Raw genomic sequence first — 13,191 nt, 5'->3', positions numbered from 1 at the left:
GGGAATCACAAGGATATCTGTAGGATCCCAGTGCATCCCCAGCGCCCTTACCGCCAGCCATTCAGGTAACAGAGGCCCAGACGCACCAGGTCTCCAACCACTCTGTGGCCCCTGCTCTACATACAGGATCATGTCTGTAGTCACACAGCTTCCCTTGATGGAGAAGCAATGAAGTCAGTTCTAGCAAATTTAAAAATTTAAATAATTATCATGCCAGAACTGACTTTGCATTCAGAAAGATATATGTGACTTCCCTGAATGCCTTAGATTTTATAATTTTTTAAAATAAGGATCTATTTATCCAGGTCTTATCTGCCCAAAAACATGCTGACAGATGCAGGCAAAGCAGTGTTTCTCAACCTAGATTAATGTAAAGATCTATTTCAAAAGAAAAACATTTCTCTCAAACCCTGAAACTGTGTTTACTTAAGAAATTAAAGTCTTAATCTGTGGAACTGTTTTCTAATTGCCAAATAATTGCTGTAAGAATTTTAGCAATATATTTAAAACTGGTTTAAAAATGGTTTTGGGTTAACATCAAAATGAACATATAAAATTAAAAAATTCTCATAAACCCTACAGACTCTGTTGGAGAAACATTTTATGAAAAACAATTATATTAAATGCATACTGGGGAATTTCTTAAAATCCATATTAATATTTTTCTGTTTAAAGAATTGTGCTTTTGAATTTTTGACTACAGAGGATTACACATGGTATGTGTAAGAAGGACCAAGTATGCTCATGAATTCAGTTACAAAAAAGAGGCCCAACCTTGCAAAGTCAAAAAGTCTTAAGAGGTTTGCTGTGTCCACTCCCAGCACACTCTTTGTTTCCTCCTCTTTGTAAAGAGCACACTGGGCTGACAGATCCCTGGCCCCAGAAGGGCAATCTTTTCCATGTCCCAGCAAGTAAGATCACCGGCTGCAGCCAAGAAGACAGTCCCCATAAAAATAAAAATGAGACAGGGCTCTGCTGCTTTTGAGTACTGCACACAGCTCAGAGACACACCATGTAGACACGCTCTACCGGTGACAGCTAGGAACATATTTCAGCTTTATGAACATTTGTTATTATGAGGACAATGAGTGCAGTCTCACTTAGCAGACAACCTCTTTTAGTTAGATTGCAGGTTGCTGCAAAGTCAGCTTGGAACAGGCTTTCGGAGGTCTGCTGGTACATAGCCTGCCTGCAGGGCACAGTGTGGAGGATAGGGAATCTAGGTTAGGGTCACCGTCGGTTGCTTTAATTTCCATCCCTACGTAAAGGGCGGTAACAAGTATGGAAAAGGTAACAGTTACCTGTTCAAAAGAGTGGAGTCCACTTTCTTGTCCTAACCTCACCATATCTTCTAAAATGGCTTTCTTCAGCTCCTGAATCAAACCATATAGGTAAAATTACAAGGCAAAATCACATTTCAAAATGGAGATAGAAGAATCAGTGAGTTTTGAGCAAAGTACAACTAGTAACCATACCAACACGTGCCCCCACCGTTTGAACCCCCAGCTGTGGCTGACACTCCCTGGCAGCAAGCCAATCACCACCTCTCATCTGGTAAGTAAGTGCTGGCAAGGCCTAAGGAGCGCCTGAGAGCAGGCTAAGGGACTACTCAGCTTTTCTAAAAATCAGCCCTCTGGTCAGCCTGCTGAGTCCCTGGTGCCTTGTCACCCCCAGAAGAGCCCAGGGCCTGGTGGGAGCTCTAGAGTTCACACTGCTAAGAAACAGATCGTGTGACTGAAGGGCTAATAACAAGTCAGGGCACAGAGATCCTCTTCCACAGAACCACACATGTGCCAGGAGGTTTCTGGAAGGTGTGAGCAGCTAATGCTCTCAGCAGGAAGAACTGTGTTGCTTTTACAATTCTATGACTGTCTCTCTAAGCCCAGTAGACACAAAATCTACCTCCCATCAGGAAAGAACAGGGCTGTCAGAAGGCCTACGCTCACATCTGACACTGCTGTTCACCAGCTGTGTGGCTCTGGGCAAGCCCCCTCACTCCCTGGACTCTGCTGCAAGCTGCAAAACAGGGCTGGACATGCTTTCTGTGATGTCTCCTGGATGGAAAATTCAAACGTTTATCAAGTATTCTAAGAGGAATTAAGGTTCTTCTACAACAATAACAAAAGACAAACCTCTGGTTTAGGACTCCCACCACTTATAAAATGAACTTGGAAATTTCCCTACTGGCTCAAATTTCACTTGGGCTACTGTTTTTGTGTTCTCTCATTATGCAGTATGTTAGAAGGTCCGGCAGGCTTTGAGGAAACAGCCCCCAGGTACAGACCTTATTTGTGCAGAGCTCTGCATACGTCCCTTCAATTCCTCTCTTCTGGGCCCAAGAGGGCATGACTTCTGCGTCGGGCACGACAATGCCCACCAAAAAGGCCTGTGATCCCACCAGAGGAAAACATAGTTATGACAAAAGTTTTTAAAGTGGTTATTTGTGGTCCACCATTAAAACTTATCTTGGTATTCTCAGACTCTACTCTTTTCTAAAAATATGTAAATGCTTATGAAACATTTCCACTAACATATCACACATTCTTGACAGAAATATTCTTGAATATCTCTGATATATTTCCCTAACTTTGTAAAAGATTGATTAATAAAAAATAAGCTTAAAGGAGATTAAAAATCAGTAAGGTTAGTCCTGTATGTACCTTTAATTCTCATGACAAATTTAAATGAGACCATCTTTAGGATACTAATCAACCAACTCTACATCAAAAACACATACATTTCTAAGTATTTCCAGACCATTTTGAAACTGATTCATTAATATGCTCCTCATTCATCAAGAACACAATTTTAATTTTTAAAGTATTTTCTTAAAAAAATAATAGTCTTTAACTACATAAATCTAATGACAGCCCATGGGCTTCCCAGGGGACACAGTGTCAAAGAATCTGCCTGCCAGTGCAGGAGATGCAAGAGACTCAGGTTCGATCCCTGGGTTGGGAAGATCCCCTGGAGTAGGAAATGGCAACCCACTCCAGTATTTTTGCCTGGGAAATCCCATGGACAGAGGAGCCTTGGAGGGTTACAGTCCACGGGGTTGTAAAGAGTCAGACACAACTAAGCAACTGAGCATGCAATGATAGCAGAGAATATATTCACAGTAATCCTTCTACTTCAGATCTAAATGATACTGAAAAGTAGAATAAATAGAAATTCTCTCCAAATAATTTAATCCTAAACTGTATTAGTATACTAGCTTAATACATTAAGTATTAAGCTTAATACATTGTACATTATAATCAGTACAATTACTTGCAATATTGCACCTATTTATCTGTAAAGTTCACTTACATATTTTAAAACCAAAACAGCAGAAACCCTGAATCTTGCTTCACCATATTACCTCAGAATTCCTCTTGGAAGTAGATGAAGCATAAGTTAAAAGTAGTGGGAATGTACATTACTACTACTTCAAGCAACTTATTTACCTTAATTGCAAATTTATCAAACTATAAGCAATCAAGATTTCTCCCTTAGATAAACATTTTCTCTCCTGATCTTATATGCCAGATAATACCAGTGTCGGAAATGAATGGTCATCATTTTAAATCAAATACCAGATACTTAGGAAATCATTCCCCAAATTCTCATCAGGCCCGGCACATGTGGGAAGGCGGGAGCCTGGGGACTCACCTTTAAGCTGTCCCCGTGGACATAGACTTGGGCAACAGGCTCACTCCGGATGTAGATATTCTCAATCATCTCGGGCGCAACATATTCTCCCTGAGCAAGTTTAAATATATGCTTCTTCCGATCAATAATTTTAAGAGTACCAGTCTGTGGAGTTGGACAAGCAGCTTCATAAAAAGATGGCATTCCCAAGCTTGAGCCCCTCACTTATTCGTGCCATAGCCCCTCAACCCCCGCCCTGTCCCAGCCTGCATGCCCCACTGGATCTGCTCGTGCACCCAACGTCTCTGCCCTCACAAAGTCACCATGTGGCCAGAGAGGGACAGTGTGTACACAAGTGGGCAGCTCTCAAGCTCTGCTGGGCCGAGTGCCCACTGTCCTCTCCGCTCAGCATGTGCCTCATTCCCCCTCCCAGCCCTGCCAGCCAGGTGCCCAGCAACAGGTGCCCTCCTCCTCAGAAGGCTCCCCACCTTCCCATTGGGGCTCCTCTCACCAAGGCCCTCACTCCAGCTGTCCCTTTTCTCATCTGCATCTTCAGATTCGCCCCGTGAACCACGCTTAGGCCACCACTCCCAAAGGATGGACTCTCCATCCATCAGCACACAGCACAGCTCTGGTGGAGGCCCCCAGATGGCAGGAGGGGCCCTCTCTCTCCAAGATTTCTGCGGCAGGCAGGCCACCCCTGGGCAGTGAGTGCTTGAGCCCCTGGCTTCCAGGACCCCCACCCACTTCCCTGACTCCCTTACATCTCTTTGAATTTCCGAGGTGAATAGGTTGGTCTCTCTCCTTTGGCTCAACCCTTGAATGCAGCCATGTCCCCACTTCCACTGACAACGTCCCTTGAGGTGACTATCATTTATCTCCTCAGTGGCCACTCCTGCATCTGTCTGAGCTTCCTGCCAGAGCTCTTCACTGAGTTCTAGCCTCAGAACCTCACTATCCTCAAAAGACTAAACAAACAAACAAACAAACAAAAAACCAGGCTGTTTGCCCTGCACAATGCAGTGTGCCCTAAAGGATGACCCTCCTCAAGCCTGCTCCATTCCCCAAGCCCCAAACCTAGAGATGGCCTTGCCACTGCACTCTCCTGGGACTTCCAGTAGTCAGGCTCACCCGTCCTCACGCATAAGTCCTCCTTACAGTCGACTCTTCCTCCCATCAAAACCACTTCCTTATCTAACGTGTGCACACACTCTGGCCCCACTCTATGTGTTCAATTATCAGAACCACAGTAATCTCACCAGAAGAGAAAAACAAGCAGGCCTTGTTTTGCTCAAAATCCAGCCTGGACATCAAGCACTTCCACCACACTGGCTTCTTTGGGCCTCGTGGCACCCTGTGAGTTGGGTGTCATCACCTCCATTTCACAAACGGTGAAGGTGAGGATTAGAGGGGTCAGTCAACTCCTCCAAAGCCATGTAGGTAGGAGGTGAGAGAACCAGGACTTACACCAGGTCTTTCTGGATCAGAAACTTAGAACTTTTTCCCTGACCTATCTAACACTATTCCAACATAATAATAATTTTAAAAATTGACTCCCACAGACTGTCTGCCTACTGTGTTGGGCTGTGAGTTCTTGCATGGATCAATTTACTTGCTTCTCACAACACCCTGCAAGGTGGGTGGTTTCATCTGAGTTTTAGGGCATCCGTGGCAGGTGCAGTTTTGTGGGACTTTCCCCCAAGTTCTTCCCCAATTTTGAGGACTCCCCCCTAATACTAAATGAAGTACAGAGCCTTGAAAGGGGCCTATACAGGCAAGGCCTGAAGCCTGGGCTTCATTAGCTGACAGGACAATCTACCCTCTGCCAGTGTCCAGGGCCCTGCTTGCTTCTCCAGCCTCTCTCCTCCACTGTGGGTCCTCAGCTAGAAGTGCTTGCCTCACGCCCTAGTTTTCCTCAACTTAGTGCCACTACTACTCCTGCCCTGACTGTCCTTCTGCTCTCCCCTCTCTTGGGACAGGACATACATTCTGAGACTCAGAGCCAGTGGGCGCCTGTTCTTCTCTGCCTCTCCCCCAGGTGAGCATGGCCGTCATCTCATGCCCATCACACTAGGTTGGGTAGCATCTAAAGACACCTCTCTTCCCTGAGCAGAGTCCCTGGTTCTGGGTACACGGTGGGGGCACACGCACGTCTGCTGCAGGAGTGAGGGTATCTCCCAGTGAAGTGCACAGTTCCAAGCGGCAAATCGGCTCACCAGCCCCTGGAGGGCTCAACATCACTAACCTGCCCGATAAACTCGACATCTCAGAACATCCACCCAAGGCCTTAGCAATTTCCCAGAGACACAGGAATGGTTTCCTGGGGTGGGCTGCAGCAGGTGGGGGGCTCTTCGTTTCAGGGATGGAGCCTTTTTTGTGGTCACAGCTTTCACCTAAGCATATGCTATGTGCCAGGTAGTGTGTTAAGGGCTTTACAGGTACACTGTAATCTCATTTCTTCCTTACAACATGACCACAGAGGTAAGCAGTGTTATTACCCCCATTTTACAAATGATAGAATGAATCACCATAACTGGTTGTTTTTTTTTTTTTATTCTAAATTAAATAAAAGCCAAATATCAAAATGAATCTGGTTTTAACTGATAACTGGTTTTTAATTCCCATAACTGGTTTTAACTAAAAGTTGGGGGCCACAGCTAAAGAATGCCATGTAGCTTACTCTCTTATTCTACAAGGGAGTTAATACGAAGCCACGGGGAGGGATAAAACTTTGTTCAAGGTCACCGGAGTAGCTGCTAGCAGAGACAAAAGAACCCTAGAATCCTCCTGCCCAGCTCCAAGCTTTTCACATCACTCAGTGTCACCTCTCAGCTGGAGGCCAGTGTCCCAGGCCCTGCCTTTCTCAGATCTCCGAGAGCTATGAACCCCTTGTTCCATGTACAATACTTTATCCATCAGATTTCAGAGCACTGTCAGACTTCTTCTAGGAGGCCACTTAAGGGTAGGCAGTGGGCCTCAAACTCCAATTCTATGCTCCCCAAAGATCCCTGTCACCTTCACCAGGAGGATGGAGAAGGAAGCTTTGGGGGCAAGGTAAGAAAGAACCTCCCAATTCCCTGAGGTTTTCTGGAATGACTGATTGTCAGGGTGGACATAAAGACTCCTGCCTCGGGAGTGAACCAGATGACACACACTCCTACCACCAAAATGTGTGGAGGTCCATGGTTCCAACGTACGCACCGGCAGCCATTTCCCGATGTCTCCAGTGTGAAGCCAGCCGTCATCATCCAGGGCTTCCTTTGTCCTCTCTGGGTCTTTCAAGTAACCTTTGAACACATTTGGTCCTCTCACACATATCTGTAGGGACAAACACCTGGTTTTTCTCAGGACGCAGCATAGGGAACCCTGACAAGAGGCTGTCATGAGGCATGTGTAGAAAAATGTACACTATCCCTCAGGAAATCCACTGAGGAAACCACAGTGGTGGAAAAAAAGGACACGAATGGCCACCGGCATTCTCTCAAGCAGTGACTTCTCTGCTCTGACTCCCCAGGCCTACCTCTGCCATCCCCTCTTCCTCAGGAACCCAGTGGCCTTCGGTATGTACTGCTCTGCAGCACTGGATGGTGTCTCCCCGGAGACAGAAGGCTGGCTAATTCTGCCAGAGATGCCTGATGCCCTGCGTCATGACCAGGCACTCAGCATTCCCATCCACTCCCATGGGATCAGCAAGTGCCGGTAAGCTCTATCTACCCCATCTGGCCTATCTCCAAATGGTCACATTTCTGTTTGGACAGATACACAGCTCAGGCCATGCCACTTAAGAAAAAAAATGGGTTTTAAAAAAAAGTTTAGTAATCCCAAATCTTATTTTAGATCAGCCCAGCCCCATCCTTGGGGGTTGGTTACTTCATAAACAGGAGAGGAAATGCTTAATTTAGTTGGGCTTAAATTAATCAGGAATATGAAATGACTTTACACATAAGGTGAAAGGAAAATAATTCCATTTTTTTTTCCCTTTTACTCCCTACATAATAAAGCATCCACAGACATGAATGGCTAAACACTCAAGTTTACCTCTCCTTCTCCTTTGCTGGTCCAGTAGTTCAGTTCCTCGACATCGACGAGCTTGATATGATTGCAGGGCAGAGGTGCCCCTACGTGTCCTAAAACACCAGAACAAAGGGGCATTGTTCAGCGTTCATTTCAATTTCAGGACTGAAGATGCTCCATGCCATGTAAAACCCCTCAGGTGGTCACAGTGGGGAATTGTGGATGGAAAGCAACACACCTTTAGACAGGCAAGCACTGATGATAAAGTTTTGGAGCAAGGTGAGGCCAACCAACCCCTGCGGGGCCTTTGTTCTACATCCGTCCAGTTGGACAGACTCACAGGGCCCAGATGGGAGGCTCACACCCACACCAACCACACAGTCAGGATGTTTTATATTAAGACATTTCCCCATTATTAGATCGTATCTTTTGGTTTTGTTTCAGTTCAGTTCAGTTCATTTCAGTCGCTTAATCATATCCAACTCTTTGAGACCCCTGGACTGCAGCACGCCAGGCTTCTCTGTCCATCACCAACTCCCGGAACTTACTCAAACTCATGTCCATCGAGTGAGTCGGTGACGCCATCCAACCATCTCATCTTCTGTCATCCCCTTTTCCCACCTTCAATCTTTCCCAGCAACAGGGTCTTTTCTGATGGGTCAGTTCTTCCCATCAGGTAGCCAAAGTATTGGAGTTTCAGCTTCAGCATCAGTCCTTCCAATGAATATTCAGGACTGATTTTCTTGAAGATTGACTGGTTGGATCTCCTTGCAGTCCAAGGGACTCTCAAGAGTCTTCTCCAACACCACATTTCAAAAGGATCAATTCTTTGGTGCTCAGCTTTTTTTATAGTCCAACTCTCACATCCATACATGACTACCTGAAAAACCATAGCTTTGACTAGACGGACCTTTGTTGACAAAGTAATGTCTCTGCTTTTCAATACGCTCTCTAGGTTGGTCATAAGTTTTCTTCCAAGGAGCAAGAATCTTTTTATTTCACGGTGGCAGTCACCATCTCCTGAGTTTTCCAAATTTGCTGGCATATTGAGTGCAGCACTTTCACAGCATCATCTTTAAGATTTGGAATAGCTCAACTGGAATTCCATCACCTCCACTAGCTTTGTTCTTTTGGTTTGAGGATCATAAAATAGTCATTATTGCTTTTCCCCCAGTCACAAAACTGTTGATTAATGTGCATAATAATCATCTACAATTCTCTCTCCCTCACACCTCAAATAAGACTTTACATTTTCTTGGTCTTCTATATTCCAATCACAAAACTACAACTAAGCTATGTTCTAATAACTGGTTGTTACACAGTTTATTGGCAAAGCAGAGGATTTTTATGCAGGTGCTGGCCAAGGTCCTGAAATAAAGTGAGCCACGAAAACAAAAAGGAGGCTCTGCCACTTTCTCTTTTAAATGAGATGTTGTCAAATCTTTTACAGTATTGTACAAAGACAGCTATCCTCTCATACTTGATAAACTTTCATATGTTTTTATGGTAAGGATGCCTAAAAAAGGTAAAATCTCCAAACCTTCACATGTGATAATGCGGAGGGTATCACAAGAGGGAAGAAAGTGTCCAAAAGGAAGGGTACATATGTAAGCAATCATATAATATGGCATATTATATATAATATGGCATAACAAGAAAAAAGTTAATGAGCCAGGATCTCAGAATACACTCCTTGTAGTAAATCTGCCAGTGGTAGGGAGACCAAAAACTTTGCATACAAGATATACTTCACTCAGCAGGAGTTTAAGGAGATAAAACTCAGAAAACAAACAAAAAAAATGCTTCTGTACCTCACTTGGCCAAATGTGATTTCAATTTAGAGTCCACCTATCATGTTTCTGCTGACTGCCTCAAGGTGCTCAGAAAATAGTTGCATTACTAAGCATGTTTCTTTCCTATGCACATCATTCCACGTTTTCTAGTTATAGTTGAGCAAACTTAAGCATGAAGGGTAGCCCCAGGCTCACAGAGGAAGCTGGTATCTGGAAGGAGTCTTTTGATGAATGTTTTTCATATTCTTCCAGCATTTGGTCTAAATTTGGTGATGGCCAATACATGTACAGGCCAATACCTACTACCTCCTCCTTGTCCTAAAAAATAAGTCTCTTCAGAATGAGGTTGTGGGCAGTAGTTGCCCCTCTCTGAGGTTGCCACTGCCTTCTAGATGTTGCAGTCACAGGAGACCATAGTTCCAAAGAGCCTCTGAAATGGCCCTTCAAGAAATAGCACATTGGCTGCTATAAACGTGCCCCTCCCTCTTAGGTCATATCCAATTTGCAGCCTGCTTCCTTCATTCTAAAATGACTATAGGCTAGACTGTGATATTTAGAAACTATAAAATCCAATATATTGATATTATAGGTATTTTTCTATCTGGAGCTGTATTTTGTGATCTGTTACTTTTCTTTTAAAACATGACTTCTAATTATCTATGGAAGAAATAGGAAAATACACAAAAAAAGCAAGTACAAAAATATGTAACAAAAAAACCAAATCCATAATGCCACAACCCAGACAAAACCACCATCAATGTTTTTCTTCTATTTCCTAAGTGCCCTTGTAAATATACTCTCCAAGAGGAAGTTTTCGAGCTTGCTGTTCTAACTCGTTCCCGCATCTCCAGCCCATCCTACCTGAGGTCCAGTCCCCAGGTGTGGTGAAGGTACATCCCGCCGTGCACTCCGTTTGGCCGTAACCTTCATAAACCTTCAAGCAAAACACAAGAACTGCACTGTAGTGTGCGCCCTCCTGCAGGTAGCTGGCTGCCCTTTGCAGGCAGCTAACCTCCCACTGAGTGTCTGGCTGCTCCTGGCTGGGGACGGTGCCCTGAAACTAGGTAACTCCAGGAGAAGCTGGACACAGATAACAGGCATGGCTACTCTGCTTGGAAGAAATGCTATTTTCACCAGAGATACTTAGTAGATAAGGTTATGTGGTTTGGGATAAAGGCTTCTATTTTCAACCACTGACTTTATTTTCAGTTTGAATAATACATAGTAAAGACAAACATTTTAAAATCCATTAGAGGTCTTCTTTTGTCTCTGTAAGATATTCCCCTTCAGAGCCCCATGTGCTGGCATGACCAGACCATGTAGGAGAGCTGCCTTTAGGAGAGGTCAGCTCATGTTGCTGTATAACAGGAGGGTCAGTCTAAGAAGCCCATGGCTTCTTTTTCCTTCCTTTTTTTTTTTTTGTGTGGGGTGGGGAGGCTTGCAGGATCTTAGTTCCCTGACCAGGGATCGAAACCAGGATCCCAGCAGTGAAAGCACTGAGTCCTAAACACAGGACTGCCAGGGAAGTCTCAAGAAGCCCACGGCTTCTAAAGCATAAAATTTTAAGCTTGCATATTTATGAAATAGATGTGCCTACTTTACTGAAAACCCACCAGTCACAACTATGTTACTATATAGTCTGCATAAGTCTGGAGAAGGCAATAGCACCCCACTCTAGTACTCTTGCCGGGAAAGTCCCATGGATGGAGGAGCCTGGGAGACTGCAGTCCATGAGGTCACTAAGAGTCGGACACGACTGAGCAACTTCACTTTCACTTTTCACTTTCATGCATTGGAGAAGGAAACGGCAACCCACTCCAGGGTTCTTGCCTGGAGAATCCCAGGGACGGGGGAGCCTGGTGGGCTGCCATCTATGGGGTCGCACAGAGTCAGACACGACTGAAGCGACTTAGCAGCAGCAGCAGTTTGCATAAGTAGGAACTCAATAAACATTAATTGAATGGATAAATAAAGGAATGGATTTTTTTTAGCAATGACAAAATCTACCCAGTCAAATAAAAGCACACAAATGAACTTTCATCCCCCTCCCCCACGCTCCTTCTCTGGGCTGGGGGACAGTCTGCAGGCTGGAGAATGCAGAGATGCCAGTACAGGTGTGGGACAGATTCTCCAGCACATTGATGATCCATGTGGTTTTCTCCCAGAGTGGATACACGCCTAGGCTTTCTACAATGTCACAAAGCTTTCTTGGCTTTCAGTGACCCTTAGGCTTTTTACATCTTCAAAGCACGGGCTTTTACCCCACAAAAATCTTGCCCCTAGGATATTTCTCTATACAGAAGAGGGATCAATGGGTTCCCTGCCCTGTCCTAATGTACACCCCACTGCCCCCAGTGAAGGCCACAGAAAGGCAATCAATACCTGGCAGCCCAGAGCTGCCCGGAGGAATCCCAGGACTGTTGGTGATGCGGGGGCTGCTCCAGTAACAATCATCCTCACGCACCCACCGAGACTGGCCTGTGGGGAGAGAGAAAAACGTGCCAGAGTCTATGCTGCTGCAGGTGACGTGCAGCTCACCTGGGTCTCACTCAACGAAAACACACCACAGTTGCACCCTAACCTGGACGCTGAGGTTGGGATCAGAGAGGCAGCCTGAAGCTGTACAACCCAAGAGCTGAGGTGAGGAAGGCCCTTCTCCTTCCAAATGAATCAATCCAAATGGCTTTGCAACCCAAGCCACGGTATGGCTGGCTAACTCTTTTATGTATTTTGAGACATAAGCCATTAATCTGCGTGGCATTCTGTAATTTTGATTCTCCCTTTCTTAAAATACACAGCTGTTCCCTCACTCTCTCATTGTTTGCAAGCATCCACAACAATTACTTAGGACAATTTCTTCCCACTTACACCTTAATAGCATGGCCTTTTAGTTCATTTCTAAATCAATGCCATGAGCTATTCACCTGTGCACGGCAGAAGACAATAAATTTTTTAAGCACTTTGTTTCTGTAAGTTGAGCCAAGAGATTTTAAATATTCATTTTCATAGCTAAAAATAGAGTAGAAGGAAAAATGAGTAATGCTCACTCCTCTAATTAACTACAAATTCTTTGTGTGATGCAGAGCTTTACAACTTTAGTGGGGATACAGGAATGAGTAGTTCATATACGGCTTGGTTTGGGAGAAGCTGAAGGGATGGGAAACAGGGAGGGAAAGGAAGATTCTTGGTCATCATGCTAGAGCCTTGTGCTGCTTGGAAAGGCACCGTGACCAAGGTTACAGGGAGGGGGCGAGAGAATCCTCAGGTCCCAGGAGTTCCCTGGTGAGCCCGACTACCCATGGGCAAAGTTGTCCTACTGCCTACAGAGGTCGAGGAACTCACTTTCCAAGAATTCACGCCAAGAATTCTTGCTGGTTGCCTCAGGCAAATATAACACATCTCCAAAGAACGAAAATGAGTCCTTTAAAATTTCAATGGCAGCTTAAGCTTTGATTTCATTGGCAATTAAGTTACTGTTTTATAAGATTACATGCCATGCCACTGGGATAGAACTCTCCAGTTCTTCTATAAGGTCACCCACTGGATACCTGGGTGCCACTCCACCATCACTTGTTCACTTTCTCACCTGAATCTTATGAAAGAAGAGTTCATCCCAGATACTATCATTCCTGATGATTCCACTCCGGACCTCGGCCTGCTTACGCTTTGCTGCAAATTCCAGGAGCCAGCGCTTTAATGGGGTGTCTGCCTGGCTGAAGATCTGAAGAACAGAAGTTGGGAACAGCTGTAAGGA

General features: G+C 44.9%; 1 protein-coding gene across 6 annotated transcripts in view; it reads right to left on the bottom strand.

Annotated features, from left to right (window-relative positions):
• The window catches only part of ACSL6 (acyl-CoA synthetase long chain family member 6), a 66,238-nt gene that overhangs the window by 10,224 nt on the left and 42,823 nt on the right, over nucleotides 1–13,191 (bottom strand). For all 6 annotated transcript variants that reach the window (XM_070374018.1, XM_070374019.1, XM_070374017.1 and 3 more), the window contains 8 exons: nucleotides 13,024–13,158; nucleotides 11,820–11,915; nucleotides 10,299–10,371; nucleotides 7,669–7,757; nucleotides 6,832–6,948; nucleotides 3,652–3,795; nucleotides 2,285–2,386; nucleotides 1,302–1,373 (listed from right to left, as the gene is read on the bottom strand). In XM_070374018.1, the coding sequence (XP_070230119.1) occupies nucleotides 1,302–1,373; nucleotides 2,285–2,386; nucleotides 3,652–3,795; nucleotides 6,832–6,948; nucleotides 7,669–7,757; nucleotides 10,299–10,371; nucleotides 11,820–11,915; nucleotides 13,024–13,158 (828 nt within the window). The remainder of the gene's footprint in view (nucleotides 1–1,301; nucleotides 1,374–2,284; nucleotides 2,387–3,651; nucleotides 3,796–6,831; nucleotides 6,949–7,668; nucleotides 7,758–10,298; nucleotides 10,372–11,819; nucleotides 11,916–13,023; nucleotides 13,159–13,191) is intronic.

Source organism: Bos mutus, chromosome 7 (assembly GCF_027580195.1).
Source record: "Bos mutus isolate GX-2022 chromosome 7, NWIPB_WYAK_1.1, whole genome shotgun sequence".
Lineage (NCBI taxonomy): Eukaryota > Metazoa > Chordata > Mammalia > Artiodactyla > Bovidae > Bos > Bos mutus.
This window is presented reverse-complemented; position numbering and strand designations above follow the sequence as displayed.